This window comes from Staurois parvus, unplaced genomic scaffold (assembly GCF_062004578.1).
Source record: "Staurois parvus isolate SC_StPar_1 unplaced genomic scaffold, SC_StPar_1.0 ptg000310l, whole genome shotgun sequence".
In the NCBI taxonomy this organism is placed as follows: Eukaryota; Metazoa; Chordata; class Amphibia; order Anura; family Ranidae; genus Staurois; species Staurois parvus.
This window is the reverse complement of record NW_028318106.1, coordinates 2,035,055-2,054,861: the sequence shown is the minus strand read 5'-3', so window position 1 is coordinate 2,054,861 and position 19,807 is coordinate 2,035,055. Positions and strand designations below refer to the sequence as shown.

Genomic DNA, 19,807 nt, shown 5'->3' with positions numbered 1-19,807 from the left:
TATATATGTGTATTACAACCTAAATATACTTTAAATGTGTACACAGTAAACAAACACTAAATAAGGTGACAAGTATTAAAAATCAATCAATATAATAATTATAATATATAATAAAGTGCAAAATGCATGCTAACACTCTCCTGTAATATGAATAAATATATATATAAAAAGTGCTTCTTTTTCCTCCACTTCAAATCTGTGCTCAAATCAAGGTGTCACTCTAGTGCTTATATCCTCCAGTGGCTAGAGTGCCTCCTCACCTCCTTCACTTGACCTCTAGGGGCCACAAATCATATAATGATGTTCCACACAGATTGGACTTTCAATCATCAGGATAAACCTTGTCCCAATGGCTCCACAACAACTCCTCTAACACACCGATGTCCACACAACAACTTATTTGGGAATGGGAAGACTCAGCAATGAAATTTCAGGGCCATGGAAGAATAAAAAAAGGAAAAACTTCCATAGTGCAATATGCTTGTTTATTAGATGTAAAAGCCAGATAAACCACTCACATGCTCCAAGTACAGATCAGGCGATTTCCCATATGTTATGGGTGTACTGAGGGAATTAAGATGGCGAAAATTTACATAATGGTAATAGACGTTGTTTTGCCTCACTGGGGGTGTTTTGCCCCAGTCAAATACAAGAATATCTGTTACAAGATCAGGTCCATCAGAAGAGACAAAAATAGGAGGAGGGTCTAACTCAGCCTTTCTCAACCAGGGTGCCCAGGCACGCTGGGGTGTCTTGAGGTTTCTTCAGGGGTGCCTTGGCAAAATGTCTAAAAGTTGCCCAAAACTTGTATACAAGCCAGCAGGTGGAACAAGCCTGCCTTTTAGTTGCACAAAGTCACAAGTTTTCATTGAGCACCAGTACAACCATCTAGCTGCCGGCGTCCTGAGAACCAATTACATCATCAGTTGATAAGGAGGATGTCAGCTGCCTGCACAGCATCCTAGTTTGACCCTCCCCTGCCCCTCTCCATCAGTGCTGGGGGTCACATTAGCTCAGTGATGGAGAAAAACTGAAGGAGAAGAAAAACGCTGGAATACTAGTCAGTAGTAGTACCAATGAGCAAAAGTGTATTTGTTTTGGAAAAATAAATCACCTCTAATGCTGGGTGTCCTACATGTGTGGATGTTGCTGCATTATATATTATTAGAATAGTTTGTCACATTGTTTATCCATCTGTCAGCCCCGATGTCACAATAGAACACAATAATGAGATAAATGCCAATAGGAGGAACCACGGTGCACAGCAAGTTACTAAGACATCAGACACACCCCGAAATGTTGAATACCGAACATTCTCCTGGGCGCCATTGAAAAGATCAAAGTAAGTACTAGCTACTAGCTGGAGAAAAAGAACCTTTATTATATTTTAAAGTACAAAGAAATAAAACTTGGCTACTTCCATGTGTGATAAGTCTGTTGCTCTGATTAGATAACAAGGACTGGAGGAAAAGATGTCTGGAAGAAAAGAAATGTAATCTCCAAACACAGAAAGGTAATTTCACAGTAAGATCTGTGAAAATGTGGAATAGACTCCCTCAAGAGTTGGTTCTGGCCAGCTCAGTGGATTGCTTTAAAAAAGTCCTGGATTCTTTCCTAGATACATAGAATATAACTGGATATAACATTTATAGGTAAAGTTGATCCAGGGAATATCCGATTATATATAGGATTATAACTTTTTTTTTTTATGGTGGAACTGGATGTAACTAGAGGTTTCACAATCCATGGTGTCCAGGCACTTTATGGAGAGGCCACTACACTCATTTGGAAACTTTAGGAAGATTCTGCTTTAAGGGGACTACTAGTGCAGCTGGCTTATCTTGAGGAAAATTAGTGATCAAACAAGGCTTACTACCTTATTCCATCATTTCCCCCAACTAAGATCAAAGAGGGGTATGGGGTGCTCCATGGTCATTAAATTCTTTCAGCAGGATCAGAGGACTATCATCCGGAGTCTATGGGAAGCTCAAAGAAGCTGTTTACTTGACAATGACAGAATAGATGTATGTATGGATTTATATTTTTCGTACCTTCCATCTTTTATAATCTCACATGATTGGTTATTTATATTGTTGTCCAGTTGGTGGCGAGCCTACAAGAATGACAGGGGGTATGATCATAAGTATAAGGAAAATTGAAAAAATGTAGATAGGTTTTTTGTTTTGTAATTTTTTTTTGTACTTACAATATCATCTGACAGGTCTTTGATAGCAGTGATTCCCAGGACAATTATCAGCGGGATTAGGGTGGTGTACCAGGACACTGTACCTATTTGCGGAATAAACTAGGAGAGCAATAAGAAAAATTTTCTTTCATTTAATAAAAGTAACAGCAGTATAACTAAAATCAGCTGGTAAACTGGTCAAGTCATTAATCCTACTTATTTCACCTGTAATCTGAGTTTTATATAATCTCTTACAGCAAGATTCAGCAGCCTTCTCTCACTACCCATGGCTAGACTACAGTCTTTTAGAATATGTTCAAGGCAAACTCCCCATCATATTCCATTGTGAGCAAGAATTCCATCTAAAGTGAGAGAAGGTGTTTTTTGAACCAAGCAACACACTGACCTGCATTTCTACAGACTTTCAAAAGCCCAACTCCAACTTTTAAAATTAGTTAAAAATTCTATAGGCCATTGCCTGTGAAAGTACAAAAACTATTTTAAAATGCAATACTCTGCTTAATGGCTCTGTTCTATGCAAAAAAAACACTGGGGGTGCATCATCACGGTCTAGGCTAATACAGATACACAGAACATTGTTCAAACATTACTATGAGATTTTGTGCATGAGTGCCTCCCCCTAATACCATGTGATAATAGACATAAAAATATAAATAAATGACTAGATGTTAAATGGGTGAATACATAAATTATATGAATAAATATATAGGTGTACAGTGGTGCACCTAATGTGTAGCCCAAAAACATACCATCAAGAATGACTAAATAAAAGTGATAAGTGATATAAGTGAAACAAATATTAACCAAATATAAATATATGTGATCATAAATAAACAATATTCATAAATCATATAACTGTGATAAATCAGTCTTCAACCGTGAAAATAAATACGTGCTCAAGTGCATCAGACCATCTGTCACCGTCTCACGTGTACGCTTACCTCCATTCTTTGACCCTTAAGGAGTCATAAGGCATAACAGATCACCAGTTAGTCCCAGGTGGGATGAATCTCACTCTCTGGATGGACACAGGATCAGCTTCCACACAGCCCACGGTTAATCAACCATTACAATGGTACGGCATCTTTACAAAACTCCTCCACTCTCTAGTACTTTATTTATATTTTTATGTCTATTATGACATGGTATTAGCTCTACACCACCTTATTTACTTATATTTCATCCATTCTGGTCTAGTTAGGTGTCAGCAGCTTCTTCGTTTTTATATCTTTGGCAGTGCATGAGTCCACCTACCTTTATTAAGTGCCACCCCCTGCAATCACAGCAGGAAGGACCTGATGTATAGTCTAACCAGCTAGAAAAAAATAGGATTTAGGTAAGATAAATGAATTATTTTATAATGTATGGTATGGGGAAAGTACAGGGCCAGGGACTGGCTGGAGGTGTGGGTCTCAGAACTTGGAAACATGCTTTAGAAAATGAAAATAGCATTCACTATATTGAAATTAAACTTGAGAGAAATGCAAAGATAAGAATTAGAAACCACTTGACAGGCAGGCACTTTATCCTTATAGCAAGAGGGTGGTTATACTGTAAGTGGAGATGACGGTTTAGCTGCTGATATTTTTGCAAAAGCCTAAATTTGTAGGCCAGTCCAGGATAACTTCTCTTACTACCATCTTGCCTCAGTTTTTTAGTAAAGTAGTACCAAGAGGATGATCATAAACAAGGAGTGCTAAGATCTGTGTCCTTCAATGAACCCCAAGAAAAGGATTTTATGGTGTGTACAAAAATCTAATATTTTTCTTGTCCTTTGAGGGACTCGTAAAGCTTTTAGCCTTTGGGCCATCCATAAGCAGTCCAACTGAGGGGTGGGCAATGCAGCAAGCAATAACTAACTGGCACAAGAAATAACAACAGAAAAACTGGAGATAGCCTGCTGCTCAAAAAGCAGCCTGAGTGATGAAAATGTCTAAAACGTAGAGAATAAGTGAACAGAAGACCAAATGGCAGCCTTGCAAACTGGGGAAAAGTTGTTTGATGTCAAAAAAAGGTTAAGGACTCACAGATGTAGTAGAGTGAGCCTTAACAGGAACGGGTGGAGCCTGTTTTGTGAGACCATAAGTGTGGATGATGGTCTGCCTAAGCCACCTGGAGATGGTGGCATGAAAGGCAAGAACACGCTTATAGGATCCATACAGGCTTACAAAATGGAGCAAATCATCTTGAAAGAAGCACTGGTTGAGAGATAGACCCCTAAAAACAAAATTACATCCAGACAATAGAAGGAAAATGTAACTTGAGTAAGATAGAGAGACAGAGGGACAGAAAAAAAACATCACTTGTTAAGGTGAAAGGCAGAAACTACCCTAGGCAAGAAGAAAGTCCTGTGTTTAAATACCACTGTGTTCCTATGCAAAACAAGAAAGGGTTCTTTGTAGCATTAGGTTGTCAGTTCAGACACCGGCCTTGCAGAGTTAATGGCTACAAGGAAAAACCACTTTGTGGATGGAAGTAGAGAGAGAGGTGTCTTTAATGGATTAAAACGGCTGCTTCTGAAGCACAGATAGAACCAGATTCAGATCTCTATACTGGAGGCACTTTATACTAAGCTCTTAAACAGTGAGAGGCCAGTGGCCTGTGAAATAGAATAGAAATGGTACAAACCTGACCTTTCATAGTGCTGACAGCCAAACACTGTGTGAGGGACCGCCGAGCGGCACCACTAGCACTCCACTGGTCAGGTGTGCCCAGAGCGCGGAGTCTAAGCCCCAGGGTACTTGTTCACCAGGGCCCCTGATGGTGGGGATGGACTTGTAGTACCCCGAGACCAGGTCGCCTCTACTGAGCACACCTGTCAGTGGTAGGGGTGTTCGCAAGGGGTTCCAACCAGGGAGAGCCAGATGTGAGGAGGTCGGGTGAGCCCGATGGGATGGATGGATGGATGGCTGAGCAAGTGCGTAGTCAGACAGGCCGAGTCGGTAAGGTAGAGGACGGTAAGGTACAAGGGAGCAGGCAGAGAATCGTCGGGTCACACGCCAGGTCAGCAACAGGAGATCAGATCTAATAAGGGGCATCCAGGGAGAGAGGTCAGGCAAGCAGGGGTCTGGGCAGGAGAAATCAGCAAGGTCAAGAGCAATCCGGGTCAATAACTTACTAGGCACAGGTACAGGAACACAGGAAGCAGGTAAGACCAGAAGGCAACGAAATGACAGCTCAGGGACCTTTAAATATCCCGCCCTGCGCTGCCATTGGTGCCCAGCGGGCGGCCGCGGCTTCTACTGCGCATGTGCGAGCTCGAACGCCGCGGCCGGCCCGGACCTAGTGCCCGTGTACTAGGTGGAGCAGTGCGCCTGCGCCGGGACCATCGCGGCAGGGATCGAGGAGATCCCTGACACACTGGTGGAGGTGCAGGAAGGGGATGATTCCTCCCACAAATAAATTCCTGGGGTGGGGTGGAAGCCCTGAGACTTACAAAAAGTGAAGTATATCTTCCATGTTTAACCTTGGAAGAAATAGACTTCCTGTCTTTTAGCATTGTAGGAATTACAGACTCAGATATGTGTCCTCAGGACCTGGGTTTGAGCAGTAATGCTAGCAAGCAGGCAACTTTGAAGCAGGATAGCAAATCAGTTCTTGGGACAAAAGATCCTGATGGTCTAGCAAAGCCCAAAGACCATCGGTAAGGAGTGTTACCAGGCCAGTTAACATATCCACCTGGGATAGTAAAGAGCAATGAGAATCACTGAAATGCCCTCCACCTCGACCCTACAAAGCAAATGAAGAAGAAGTTACAGAAGAGGAAAGACATAGAGCAGATCTGATTGTACTGATCCCTGTAACCACTAGAGTGTCCATTGCACCTCTGGGTGTCGGGACCACTCTATCGGGTCCAGTCACTGCCAGTTGAGGAGGTCTGCCTACCAACTGTCTACACCTGGAATGTACACATCAGAAAAGGCTAGAATGTGTCCAGCTGGGAATTCTGCCCAGGACAGGATCCAGTATTGCAACAGTAAGACTTTCTGTTCCCCCTTGTGATTGAAGCATGCCACTGTTGTGATGTGGTGTGGTTTGACTGAAACCCCCAGTAAGATGGTCCAATGTTGCAGAGGGAAATTGCCTGAAGTTCCAGGATGTTGACTTGGGAGACAAAACTCCTCCAACGACCAAGGCTTCTGCACTGACAGGGTACCCAGTTACAGATGAGTGTGGTCATCTGTGGACTGCCCTGTATGCCATAGAGCCTCTGGTGGAAAGATCTTAGGTATCCTAGCTCTGCAATTTCCACAATACAAATCCAGCTCGTATTTCTCTGCTTTCTAATGTAAATAAAAAGTCTGAAGTCTAGTGGTCATGCCCTGAAAATGGCTGAAGGTGGGAGTTGGGATCTGAGAGGTATGTATAGATGGAGGTATGCAGAGATTAACAAATAATTATGACAGATATTCTTAACCAGTGGTATCCATACCCCTTTGTTGTATAGGAACCAAATTGTGGGTGTATGGCCCTGGATTCCAGAATAATTTGGAAAAATTAAACAAGATTCTCAGAATTATTACATTTGAAATCAAAGTGGTGAAATTTACTTTTTAGGGGGAGATTTATTAACTGGAGCACTCAGAATCTGGTGCAACTGTGCATGGTAGCCAATCAGCTTCTAACTTCAGCTTGACAATAAAACGTGAAAGATGATTGGTTTGTGTGCGGAGCTGCACCAGAGTTCAGTTGTTCAGCTGTACCTAGCTATCCATATATAAAGCAAAAACAAGCTATTGACAACTTTTGAAGTCATACTGGTATTAACAGAACTAGTGGTGATAATAAGTTTGACAGTCTGGAGAAAGTAGTATTGGACACATTGGGCAATGTATTGGGGGTTTGTAATTGCTGCAAAAAAATGAAGAATTCCCGACTTATAGAAAAACTAAAAACCTAGCCTGTCCCTTTAAGTGAGTGTCATTTGACAATTACAGTACAGAAAATGCTTTCATTACCTGTAGGATAAGCAGGAACAGGAAATAGACATTGGCAATCCTCTTGAATTGCTCATAAAGGTTTAGCGGTAGAAAGGTGAGTGCATTATATTTGGATGTTTTGATTTCATTGTTCTGTGTGCAAGGGAGGAAAATTTAGAGTTAGAAAAAAAGAAGTGCTATGAATATATGTTTTATGATTAAGGCACGGTCACTAACACTTTTGAGAATATTCATCATTTTTGAGCATTATTGACAGTACGTTTACATTCTATAGTCAAATTTTGGGAATACCATAATAATAATGATAATAATAACAACCATAATACCACCTGTCTGAGCTTTTTGAATATCCACGGCAAATCCATGGGCATTAACATGGAGTATCACCTTTGTGGCTTATCCTCTGCTGTTCTGGGAAGAGTTTGGGGCATTTTATAGACATTTGTGTCCATTTACCCAAAAGAGCCTTTGGGAAGGCAAGTACTGATGTGGAATGAGAAGACCTGGCTCACAGTTGGCTTTTCAAGTCACCTCAAAGTTGTTTGATAGGGTTGAGGTCTTTGTGAAGGCCATTCAAGTTCCTCCACATCAAACTCATGGAACCATAGCTTATGGAAATAATCATTCCAGTTGCACTTTCTGTGTTCACCAATATATTCTTTTCAATAAACTTTATTAAAGCGGCAACATGACTTGCAATGCTTGCCCCCCCCCCCCCCCAAAAGACAATAACAACTTTGAAGGTCATTGCCAAGTTTCGAAGGCCCAGAGAAGGTTCTTTCCAAGATTGGTTGGAAAATGCATAATTGTCTAAAATGTCTTTGTATGCTGTAGCATTAACAGTACCCTTCACACCTGAACTCAATAATTTGGAGTCCATATACTTTATACATAGTGTAAACTGTCCCACGTGGAAGAAAAATATATTTTAAATATATTTTTAAAATACATTCTTAATATATTCTTCCCGAATATACTGACATATATTTCAAATACTACAATTTTGGGAAATTATTTCAAAGTGTATTTTGGAATGCATTTACAAATATATGTAAAAATATATGTTGAAATTACTTTTTTATCTGTTAAAAAAAATCTGAAGAATGTATTTTAAAAATATATTTTCAAATATATGTCTTTGGAAAATACATTTAAGTTACATTTTTGGAATGCATTTACCAGTATATGCGGAGTATAGAGGAGCTCAGCTATGATGAAAGATTAGAGGAACTGAACTTCTCTTGAGAAGCGGAGATCAAGGGGGGATATGGTCTCCATGTATAATACATAAGGGGGATATGATCTCCATGTATAATACATAAGGGGGGATATGGTCTCCATGTATAATACATAAGGGGGGATATGATCACCATGTATAATACATAAGGGGGATATGATCACCATGTATAAATACATAAGGGGGATATGATCTCCATGTATGATACATAAGGGGGGATATGATCTCCATGTAAAAATACATAAGGGGGGATATAAACTCCATGTATAATACATAAGGACATAAGGGGGGATATAATCTCCATGTATAATACATAAGGGGGATATGATCTCCATGTATAATACATAAGGGGGATATGATCACCATGTATAATACATAAGGGGGATATGATCAACATGTATAATACATAAGAGGGGATATGATCTCCATGTATAATACATAAGGGGGGATATGATCTCCATGTATAATACATAAGGGGGGATATGATCTCCATGTATAATACATAAGGGGGGATATGATCTCCATGTATAATACATAAGGGGGATATGATCTCCATGTATAATACATAAGGGGGATATGATCAACATGTATAATACATAAGGGGGGATATGATCTCCATGTATGATACATAAGGGGGGATATGATCTCAGTGTATAATACATAAGGGGGGATATGATCTCCGTGTATAATACATAAGGGGGGATATGATCTCCATGTATAATACATAAGGGGGAATATAATCACCATGTATAATACATAAGGGGGAATATGATCTCCATGTATAATACATAAGGGGGGATATGATCTCCATGTATAATACATAAGGGGGATATGATCTCCATGTATAATACATAAGGGGGATATGATCTCCATGTATAATACATAAGGGGGATATGATCTCCATGTATAATACATAAGGGGGGATATGATCTCCATGTATAATACATAAGGGGGGATATGATCTCCATGTATAATACATAAGGGGGATATGATCTCTAAGGGGGATATGATCACCATGTATAATACATAAGGGGGGATATGATCTCCATGTATAATACATAAGGGGGATATGATCTCCATGTATAATACATAAGGGGGGATATGATCTCCATGTATAATACATAAGGGGGATATGATCTCCATGTATAATACATAAGGGGGGATATGATCTCCATGTATAATACATAAGGGGGGATATGATCTCCATGTATAATACATAAGGGGGATATGATCTCCATGTATAATACATAAGGGGGGATATGATCTCCATGTATAATACATAAGGGGGGATATGATCTCCATGTATAATACATAAGGGGGGATATGATCTCCATGTATAATACATAAGGGGGATATGATCTCCATGTATAATACATAAGGGGGGATATGATCTCCATGTATAATACATAAGGGGGATATGTTCTCCATGTATAATACATAAGGGGGGATATGATCTCCATGTATAAATACATCAGTGGTTCATATAGTGAACTTGGTGTAGAGTTATTCACCCTGAGGTCATCACAGAGGACAAGGGGGCACTCTTTATGTCTGGAGGAAAAGAAATGTAATCTCCAAACACGGAAAGGTTTCTTCACAGTGAGAGCTGTGAAAATGTAGAATAGACTCCCTCAAGAGTTGGTTCTGGCCAGATCAGTGGATTGTTTCAAAAAAGTCCTGGATTCTTTCTTGGATACACAGAATATAACTGGATACTAACATTTATAGGTAAAGTTGATCCAGGGAATATCTGATTGCATCTCGGGGGATCAGGAAGGAATTTTTTTTCCGCAGGAGCAAATTGGATCATGCTTTGCTGGGGTTTTTTTTGCCTTCCTCTGGATCAACTGTGGGTATAGGATTATAACTTTTTTTTTCTCTATGGTGGAACTGGATGGACTTTGTCTTTTTTCAGCCAGACTAACTATGTAACTATGTATATTTATAAATATATGTTTTAATGCATTTTGTTTAAATGTTCAAAAATAACTGGAAAATATATTTTAAAAAATATATTTTTAATTATATGCCTTTGGAAAATATATTTTAGTTTACATTTTTGGAATACGTGCTAAAATATATTCGCTTAGGTCAATATATTTTAAATATATGTTGCATGTATAATTTTTTTTCTAAATATATTGGAAATACATTTCTCTTCCATATTGGGTAAAAGCACACATACAGCACAGTATCAAAGAAAATAAATTTTAATAGGTCATCTCAATGGCTGTTTGTTTGCCAGTTTGAGAATGATTAAATCAGATAATGTCAAGACTAAATTGTTGTTGGAAAAGTCAACCTATGGGGTTAGAATATGTTCCCGACTGTACATAGGTTGTGTGGCATGTATGGCTTGCTGTGACATGTCACCAGACAGAACCATTATACTGTATGTATTGTTTTCTGTTCATGACCTCTCCCTGTGATTTAGAATATAACTTCTGCTGCCGTTGACATTGGCTGTAGTATTGAATCAAGGAATCAAGAGCATGTATTTACACATCATCATTCTTGGGTCATGTCAATTAGCATATAACATGAACTAACAACTGTAATGTCTTTATTAAATTTCTTCTGTTCTCTTGAGAGCTTTAGGCACAAATGTCCAACGCTGGATCTAAGATACTATCCTGCACAAACAAGTGAAATCTGTGGACTTGTTTAGTGAACCCCATCTTTGTTCTTTTATCTGCTTTTAGAATTCCTAGTTCCTTGATAAAATGATCAGTTCTGCCCAAAGACCAGTATTTATACATATTCCATATTATGTGGCACTTCTACTTTTCAGTCTTTCCTTTTTATAAAATGTACAGTGATGCTTATTAGGGGACAAAAAAGTTTAATTCTTACAGGAAAATAAGTAAAATGAAATACATACAGCGTATTTACTTTTCTTAAAGAATAAATAATGTTTCTTCATGAAGTGTGGTTGCTTGTAGAAGTTAGGATCATTTGCTTTCACCTGCCAGTTGCAATCTGAAAGGAAAGAGAATTTTTTTAATAACTGAGCTTTTTATTTTGGGGCGGTGAACACCATAGTTAATTTTCTGAGAAGCTGAGATGGGTTCAGGATGCTACACCTTTTTTGACTAATGCTATGGAATTTTATGCCTGGCCATACAGATGGCAATTTCACAGAAAAAGCAAACTTTTATTGCCATTTTATTAAAATTACAAAGCAGTTAAAGACATAAAATGATGGTTCTGACTGACCACACAGAGAAGGAATTGGAATTGTCCTACTGAATGTGGCAGAAAAATACAACTTAAATACAACTGTCATAGTTTTTTCCAATTTTGAATTTTTCTCTGTTTGATATTTGAGTAAACTGTATTGAAGTTGTCAATTTGTCACCCCAATTTTGGTGGTCGATTGAGTTTGTGGGTTTTTTTCATGGATTGTTTTTAGTGGTTGCTTGCCATTGTATAAGTGGTTAACAATGGTCAAAAGTAGTTGAAATTTTCTAAATATTGATATGAGTATGGCCAACTAAATATTTGATTCGCAGCTATGTTACCTATGTCTTTAGGCTTCATGCACACTAGCATTTTTTTAAGCTTCTAGAAGCTATTATCTGCATATTTTTTTGTTCTGCTCCTAGAAGCTAAATAATGGTATCCTACTTGTCCATGCACACTTTTTTAGGCTATTAGCATTTTTCGAGCTTCAGCTTCTAGGAGCAGAAAAAAACGTTTTTGTAGAGTTTTTTTAAGCGTTTTTTCAGCAGAAAAAAAATGCTAAATGCTCCTAAATGATGCTAAATGCTACTAAAACGCTCCTATCCATATGGAAGAAAAATATATTTGAACTATATTTTAAAATTATTCTTCCCAAATATATTGACATATATCTGATATGCTACCATTATGACCATATTCAATATATTTTATATATATATAGTTACATAGTTTGGTTGAAAAAAGACAAAGGTCCATCCAGTTCAACCATAGAATATCTATTTTATAAATCTATTCTTCAGATTTGTTTTAACATATAAAAAAGTAATTTTAACAAACTTTTACATATATTTGTAAATGCATTCCAAAAATGTAGATTTGTATTCTTAAAGACATACTGTATATTTGAAATGTATTTTTAAAAATATTTTTCATATATTTTGTAATAAAAACACATTTCAACATACAGTGTATATATATATATTCTGGGATTCTGGGAGCGCGGTGACATTATTTCCGGCGTGGCGGCCATATTGTGAAACCCCTATATACAATACCCATGCAGGACACTCATAGCATGTGGTATAGAAGCCTGTAATTGGAGAAATAAATGTGAGTGGGCATTTTTAATATTTATGCAGTATATGAAATAAATGCAGTTTTACACTATGTGAGTTTCTATCTATATATGAACCGAGGAGGAGGCTGCTGAGAGAATATATGAGTCTGGGGAGGATTCGGTGATTCATCAGAGTGTTTTTTCTTAAGGCAAGCTGACCCTGTGGGGTCTATGCAAGGAGGTGAGGGGCCACTGTAGCCACTGTTTGGATTTACACAGTGTGGACACCTGGGATCACATGCATGAAGATTGAGAGTTTTTTGTTTACTTGTTTGGACACTTAGGCCCTGATTCACTATTGGGCGTGGGCGCATATTTATGGGCTTAAGCCCAATTTTCATGGGCGTCCGTCCATTTTTGACCCTGCAACCTAATTCACTATTGAGCAGAGCCCATAAGCAGACGCCCAATCTAATTCACAAAAAGACACACGCCCGGAATCAGACTCACAAAAGCAGACTTGCTAAGAAGCACGTCTAACACCATGAAAAATCACTGTAGAGACATGTTCACTTAGAAATTTGCTTTGCCAAATATCAGGACTTCACTTTAAACAATATCTGCTATTTCCAAAAAAATTAAGAATGTGTTAAAAATCGTTTTTCTCAAGGAAATCGACACAGTAAAAATCTAGATGCCCGTGCAGTGTCTTTGGCAGATAGAACTGAGCATGTGCAGAACACATTTTAGTCCTCTGCCATGGGCGTTTGCTTTTTAGCCACTGACTAATAGTGAATCTGATTGTGGATTCCTCTGACAGCCGGCACTCGGTCGCGACTACTGTGTTTAATAAACAGCATTAAGCATATCTTCATGTAATCTAATTAGATTTCCTTCGTTTTAGTGATTATATTTTTGTTTCTTATCCTTTATAATTATTTCTGTTATGATTTTACTTATTTTGAAGGTCTAGATAAAATTTATTTTGAAAGCTGAATGTAAAAATAAAGGTCCGCAATAAAAAAAAAAAAAAACAGCGTGGGTCCCCCCTCTCATCCATACCAAGCCCTTCGGGTCTGGTATGGATATTAAGGGGGAACTCCATGCTGAAATTTAAAAAAAAAACAGCGTGGGTCCCCCTCAATATCCATACCAGACCTTTATCCGAGCATGCAGCCCGGCAGGTCAGGAAAGGGGGGGGGGACGAGCGAACGCCCCCCCCCTCCTGAACCATACCAGGCCACATGCCCTCAACATGGGGGGGGTGCTTTGGGGCAGGGGGGCTCCCCCCCCAAAGCACCTTGTCCCCATGTTGATGAGGACAAGGGCCTCTTCCCCACAACCCTGGCCGGTGGTTGTGGGGGTCTGCGGGCGGGGGGCTTATCAGAATCTGGAAGCCCCCTTTAACAAGGGGGCCCCCAGATCCCGGTCCCCCCCCCCTACGTGAATGATTCTGCGGTACACGGTCCACAGACTCATTCACAAAAAAACTAAGTGTGGTGTAAAAAAAACACAGTACAGGGTCTTTGACAAGTCCTTTATTAAAACAATGTCCCCCGAAGTAGATCCAACGTCAATCGCGGCGGCGGCGACCCGAAAAAAGGAAAAAAAAAAAAGGTTCCGCTCCCGTCCGAGGCTTCCAGCCTAGTGAAGAAAAGCCTAGCTGACAGTTCTTATATAGGTATGGGCGGGGCCAGCTGGGGACATCATCCCAGTGACCCGCCCCATGTCACATGCTTGCTGTTCCCGGCTGGCCCCGCCCATACCTATATAAGAACTGTCAGCTAGGCTTTTCTTCACTAGGCTGGAAGCCTCGGACGGGAGCGGAACCTTTTTTTTTTTTCCTTTTTTCGGGTCGCCGCCGCCGCGATTGACGTTGGATCTACTTCGGGGGACATTGTTTTAATAAAGGACTTGTCAAAGACCCTGTACTGTGTTTTTTTTACACCACACTTAGTTTTTTTGTGAATGAGTCTGCGGACCGTGTACCGCAGAATCATTCACGTAGGGGGGGGGGGACCGGGATCTGGGGGCCCCCTTGTTAAAGGGGGCTTCCAGATTCTGATAAGCCCCCCGCCCGCAGACCCCCACAACCACCGGCCAGGGTTGTGGGGAAGAGGCCCTTGTCCTCATCAATATGGGGACAAGGTGCTTTGGGGGGGGGGAGCCCCCCCTGCCCCAAAGCACCCCCCCATGTTGAGGGCATGTGGCCTGGTATGGTTCAGGAGGGGGGGGGCGCTCGCTCGTCCCCCCCCTTTCCTGACCTGCCGGGCTGCATGCTCGGATAAGGGTCTGGTATGGATATTGAGGGGGACCCACGCTGGTTTTTTTTTTAATTCCAGCGTGGAGTTCCCCCTTAATATCCATACCAGATCCGAAGGGCTTGGTACAGATGGGAGGGGGGACCCCACGCTTTTTTTTTATTATTTATGCAATAAAGGGAATTATTTTACATTCAGCTGTCAGTGGGGAACCCCGCTGACAGATGAAACATTAACTCATGGCTGTCGCTCCTACAATCCCGCATGAGTTATGTTATCAACTCATGCAGCATTTTAGTAATGAAAACCAATGCAGCGCTCATGTTTCAGCTGTCGGCGGATTTCCCCACTGACAGTTGAATGTCAAAGTATTGCAGTGATTTATAAACAGTTCTTTAAATAACTGGCGTGGGGTCCCCCCTCCCATCCATACTAAGCCCTTCGGGTCTCGTATGGATGTTAAGGGGTAACTCCACGCTGAAATTAAATAAAAAACAGCATGGGGTACCCCCCTAAATCCATAACACATACTTATCCGAGCATGCAGCCCGGCAGGTCAGGAAAGGGGGGGACGACGACGAGCGAGTGCCTCCCCCCCTCCTGAACCATACCAGGCCACATGCCCATACCAAATTATTCAAACATTTGTAAACAGACCAATTAACTGAAATGGTTTGACATTTGTACCCAAAATATGACGTTCCCTGAGGCGTTGGTAAACCGAGGTACGCCTGTATTAGTATTGCAATCCTTTGTATTGGGATACATAGAACCAACATACATCTGAATTGGCAACATAGCACAACATTTGTGTCACATTGGAGATATCTGGCTAGTTAAACTGACCATGCCCAGGGACCTAGGATTGATTCACAGCACAGAAATACAGGCTGGGTTAGCAATGTAGCTCCGTGGGTTAGTGGTTAGCACTGCTGCCTCACAACTCTAGGGTTGTCGGTTCGAATCCCAACCCCGGCGAGGTAGTAGCATGATCTCCGTGTGTGGCTGTCTTCACATACATGTTCTGGCAACATCTTTGCATTCTGTCTAAATGATCCCTAAAATGTGAATTAGAATGAGGCCTTGTCTGTTGAAACACCTTCAAAGCTGCACCTTATGTGAATGTCATACAATGGGATAAGATAAGGGCCTGAATCACTAATAGATTTGATAATGATGGTTTACACTCCACCCACTTTTCTGAAGGATTTGGCAAGCAAAGAGCTGACAGAGAGAGAGAAGAGTGAGACGAAGAAGAGTGAGCGAGAGATACATATGAAGAGTGATAAAGAGAGACATTCAGAAGAGTGAGCGAGAGAGAAGAGCGAGCCAGTGAGACAAAGAAGAGTGAGCAAGAGATACATACTGAAGAGTGATAAAGAGAGACATTCAGAAGAGTGAACGAGAGAGAAAAGACTTGGTTGGTGAATCCACACATCAAACTTGTCACAAATCCTGGCGTGCATTTTTCCCCCAAATGCATAGCAGACCCTTATCCCAGCAGGCAGGTACCGCACGCCTTCAAAGATTTATTTCCTTTGTTGATTTTCCTGCTTCGCTCACACTATATGCAATTGAAAATTACTCTTTAAGTTGCCAATTTTACTGTGTTTTCTAGAGAATTACTAACTAGTTGTGTTTTCAATTGTGTGTAGCATTGCGATTTCTATTTGAGTCTAGATGTTAAATTGCTAATAAATGGCCACAATTCTCAAATACCTTTGAACTCTCGCTGCAACAAATGGTGTATGTTAATACACTCACATTCATTATATCCAATATCAGGTACGATGTCAATGCACAAATCGCACCTGAAATTGCACACCCTGGATGTGACTTGTCATGTGATTGGCATGACCAGCAGCTTGCTCTTTGCATGGCAAATTGCACCCAATGTTACTGGGGGCCAACACCACTGTCACATCTAATCCGATGCGGCAATTGTCCAACTTACAGTGAAGTTGCACGAGTTCACAATCCAATTGGATGTGAACAGAGCCTACAGGGGCCAATAGGGTGCGACTTGGTCTACGATTTGCAAGTCGCCTGTCATGCCAATTGCATGGCAATCGCAAACAATGTTACTGGGGGCTACCCGGTCACATTAAAGCAGATTTCTAAGTGGTGTTATTGACACCACAGTCACATCATGTGACTTGCATAGAAGTTGCATGATTTCAAAGTCGGGGTACATGGTGATTTCAAGTGCAATTTGCAAGACATTCGACATCGATCTCTCAGCAAATTGCATGAAAAGTAGTGTATTCATTACTCTATTATTACTTGCGGCTCCTACCAAGTTTGAACCACAACAATATGAACGCTCCAATAGCGTGCTCATTGAGTGGGACTTGGCATGTGATTTGCACAACATGCAAGCTGTAAATCGTCTGCAAAGTCGCACCCTATTGTCTGCTATTAGAGTGACCACATGGGTGCGTTTCAAACACTGATTTCTATAGTAGTACATGTACTACTTTAGTGGCAATTTGCATAGAGATCTGTGTCAGATGTCTTGAAAATTGCATTGAAATGGTCAACTTTACTGTAAGTTGCATGATTTGTAAATCAGCTTTGCCCAGAGTGTAATGTTTGGTGATGTTTGATTTCTGGAGTGTTTTACCAATTGATGGGAAATTCACCATACTAGTCAAATCGATTTGTCATTTTCAGTATTGCATACAAGATGTGGTCATGTGACTGTCTTAACTCATGCGAGAATCTGGAGGGAATTGTGACCATAGTAGCAATAAAGGTTCCAATTGGGGTTCCCTTTCACATCCCTGCTCAATGTTCTGTTGTATGCTACACACGTACATTTCACTGTATATATCTTTCTGATTTGTGGGGCCTGTATACCAAGGGTTAATGCAGGTAGGAAGCGGATTCATCAGGTGAAAACACTTTCACTGACCAAACTAAGGTCAGTGGTGGGTGTGGCTTCATTGGGTGTGGGGCCTTGTTTGGCGTGCTCCAAATACAACCTAGCTTATATAAAGATGTGCAGTAGGGAGGGATTTGGCCTGTTACTAGGCCGGGTGGTTTGTGACTAAGTCCTTGCTTGTAGTGGTTTGGGGGAGGAAGAGATTTTGTGCTGAATTGCCCCAGACACCACTCAGGCGGTGTTTGGAAGTGGGCTGGAAATGTTTGCATATTTTTGGCCTTGTAAAGTGTGTTTGTGTGTTATTGCACAATGATTGTGTTTTTTCTTTTTGCATTGAAAGCCTCACACATGTCAATCGTTTTGTTTAAAATCTGCTCTTGTTTTAATTTTGCTTGCTTATTTAGACTCAAATGCATTTTTCTTACAAACCTGCTGACAAATGTATGTGTAGGGGATTTGTAGAGGTGGGAGGGGTTTTTCACATATGTCTTGTTTTCTTTATATTTTGATGTGTAGACTTTTTTGTGAATGGATCTTTATACTAAATGATTGTGTAAGTAAACCTTATGTGCACGAAAATGTTACTTGATTCATCTTCCCCTTTGTTTCCTGCTATAACCTGAGCACACACAGTTCATTAGAAGTATCTTTAGATTGTAAGCTCTTATGAGCAGGAGTGTTTTCTTTTTGCCACATCAATCCTATTTTTGTGACTCACCAAGATATTGACTGTACCTACTTGTTCCTGCTGACCAAATAAATGAAGATATATTTGATCAATAAATGTTTGACTGATGTTTTTGTGTTTATTTTATGTTCAATATATGAACAACCTTAATAGTTACTTTGTATACTTATATAATCTGCTCAAATGTAGCTTGTAAGAGCGTGAATATGCAAGTGGGTGCAAACTGGCTTTTTCAAAACCAAACAAATAAATAAAAAACCTGCTTGCACCACAATATTGTTATGTACTAATGAATATGTCACATTCACTGTGCAGCCAGCTACAGGTTTTCTACAATTTGATTTACAGTAATAAAATAGTCCCCACTGTATGTTGATTTTTGGCCTTTGGCAACAAAGATATATTAGCCAAGGTTTAAAAAGAAAAAAAATCACTAACACACATTCGTGAAAGCTATCATAGCCGTGCATAGAAATGAGCGATCGTGCATAGATATGCGCGATCGTGCACAAATAAACGCCAAACAGGTGTCCCCCATGGCGCACGAGCAGCTATCCTCCTGGAAGTCCGTCATCTGGTGCGCACGCACCCGGAAGTGGTTGTGGGGAGTGTAAGTGGATGAGAAGTGGTTGGAGGTTTTGTGTTGGTTGAAAATTTTGATAACTTTATTGGCATTTGGACATGGCGAGAGCACAGTTCGCAACTGAGGAGATGATCCTTATATGTAAAGTAACTGTGGCCATTGCAAATATGTTTATAACATGTGAGGGACAAGTAATTGTAATTTTGTGGGTGGGGCCTAGCAGAATCTCACTTGGTGCACATGCTACTTATCTGTACATTAGCTCCTGGGTATTGATGGGTCAATTATATTAACCACTTGCCTACTGGGTACTCCTACCCCCTTCCTGTCCTGGCCAATTTTCATCTTTCTGCACTGTTACCCTTTGAATGACAATTGTGCGGTCATGCCACATTGTACCCATCTTAAATTTGTATCAGTTTTTTCAGACAAATAGAGCTTTCTTTGGGTGGTATTGACTTGCTGCTGTGAGTTTTACTTTTTGCTCGATAAACCACAAAATAGCTCACAATGAATAAAAGGCTGTTTATATTATAACATTTGGTAAACTGGTAATTTAGCAACACTGATGTGCGTTGATGAGGCGGCACTGCTGGCCACAGGTGGGCGGAACTGTTGGGTGGCACTGGTGGGCACTGATCATCGGGGCCGACCCCTGCTTTGATAACTGCTGGTTCTCGGCAGTACTTTCCACACATTCTGACAGCGTGATGAAAGTGCAGCCAAGACCCGGCAAATGCATTTCCCGGTGATCAGCGTGTCATTGGC

The 19,807-nt window shown here is 40.5% G+C and overlaps 1 protein-coding gene across 1 annotated transcript in view; it reads right to left on the bottom strand.

Moving 5' to 3' along the window:
• The window catches only part of LOC149457638 (phospholipid-transporting ATPase IC-like), a 145,018-nt gene that overhangs the window by 87,088 nt on the left and 38,123 nt on the right, over positions 1-19,807 (bottom strand). Inside the window, exons 3-6 of the mRNA XM_089683443.1 lie at positions 11,265-11,362; positions 7,165-7,278; positions 2,207-2,305; positions 2,052-2,113 (exon numbers count right to left, since the gene is read on the bottom strand). Coding sequence (XP_089539569.1) covers positions 2,052-2,113; positions 2,207-2,305; positions 7,165-7,278; positions 11,265-11,362 — 373 coding nt within the window. The remainder of the gene's footprint in view (positions 1-2,051; positions 2,114-2,206; positions 2,306-7,164; positions 7,279-11,264; positions 11,363-19,807) is intronic.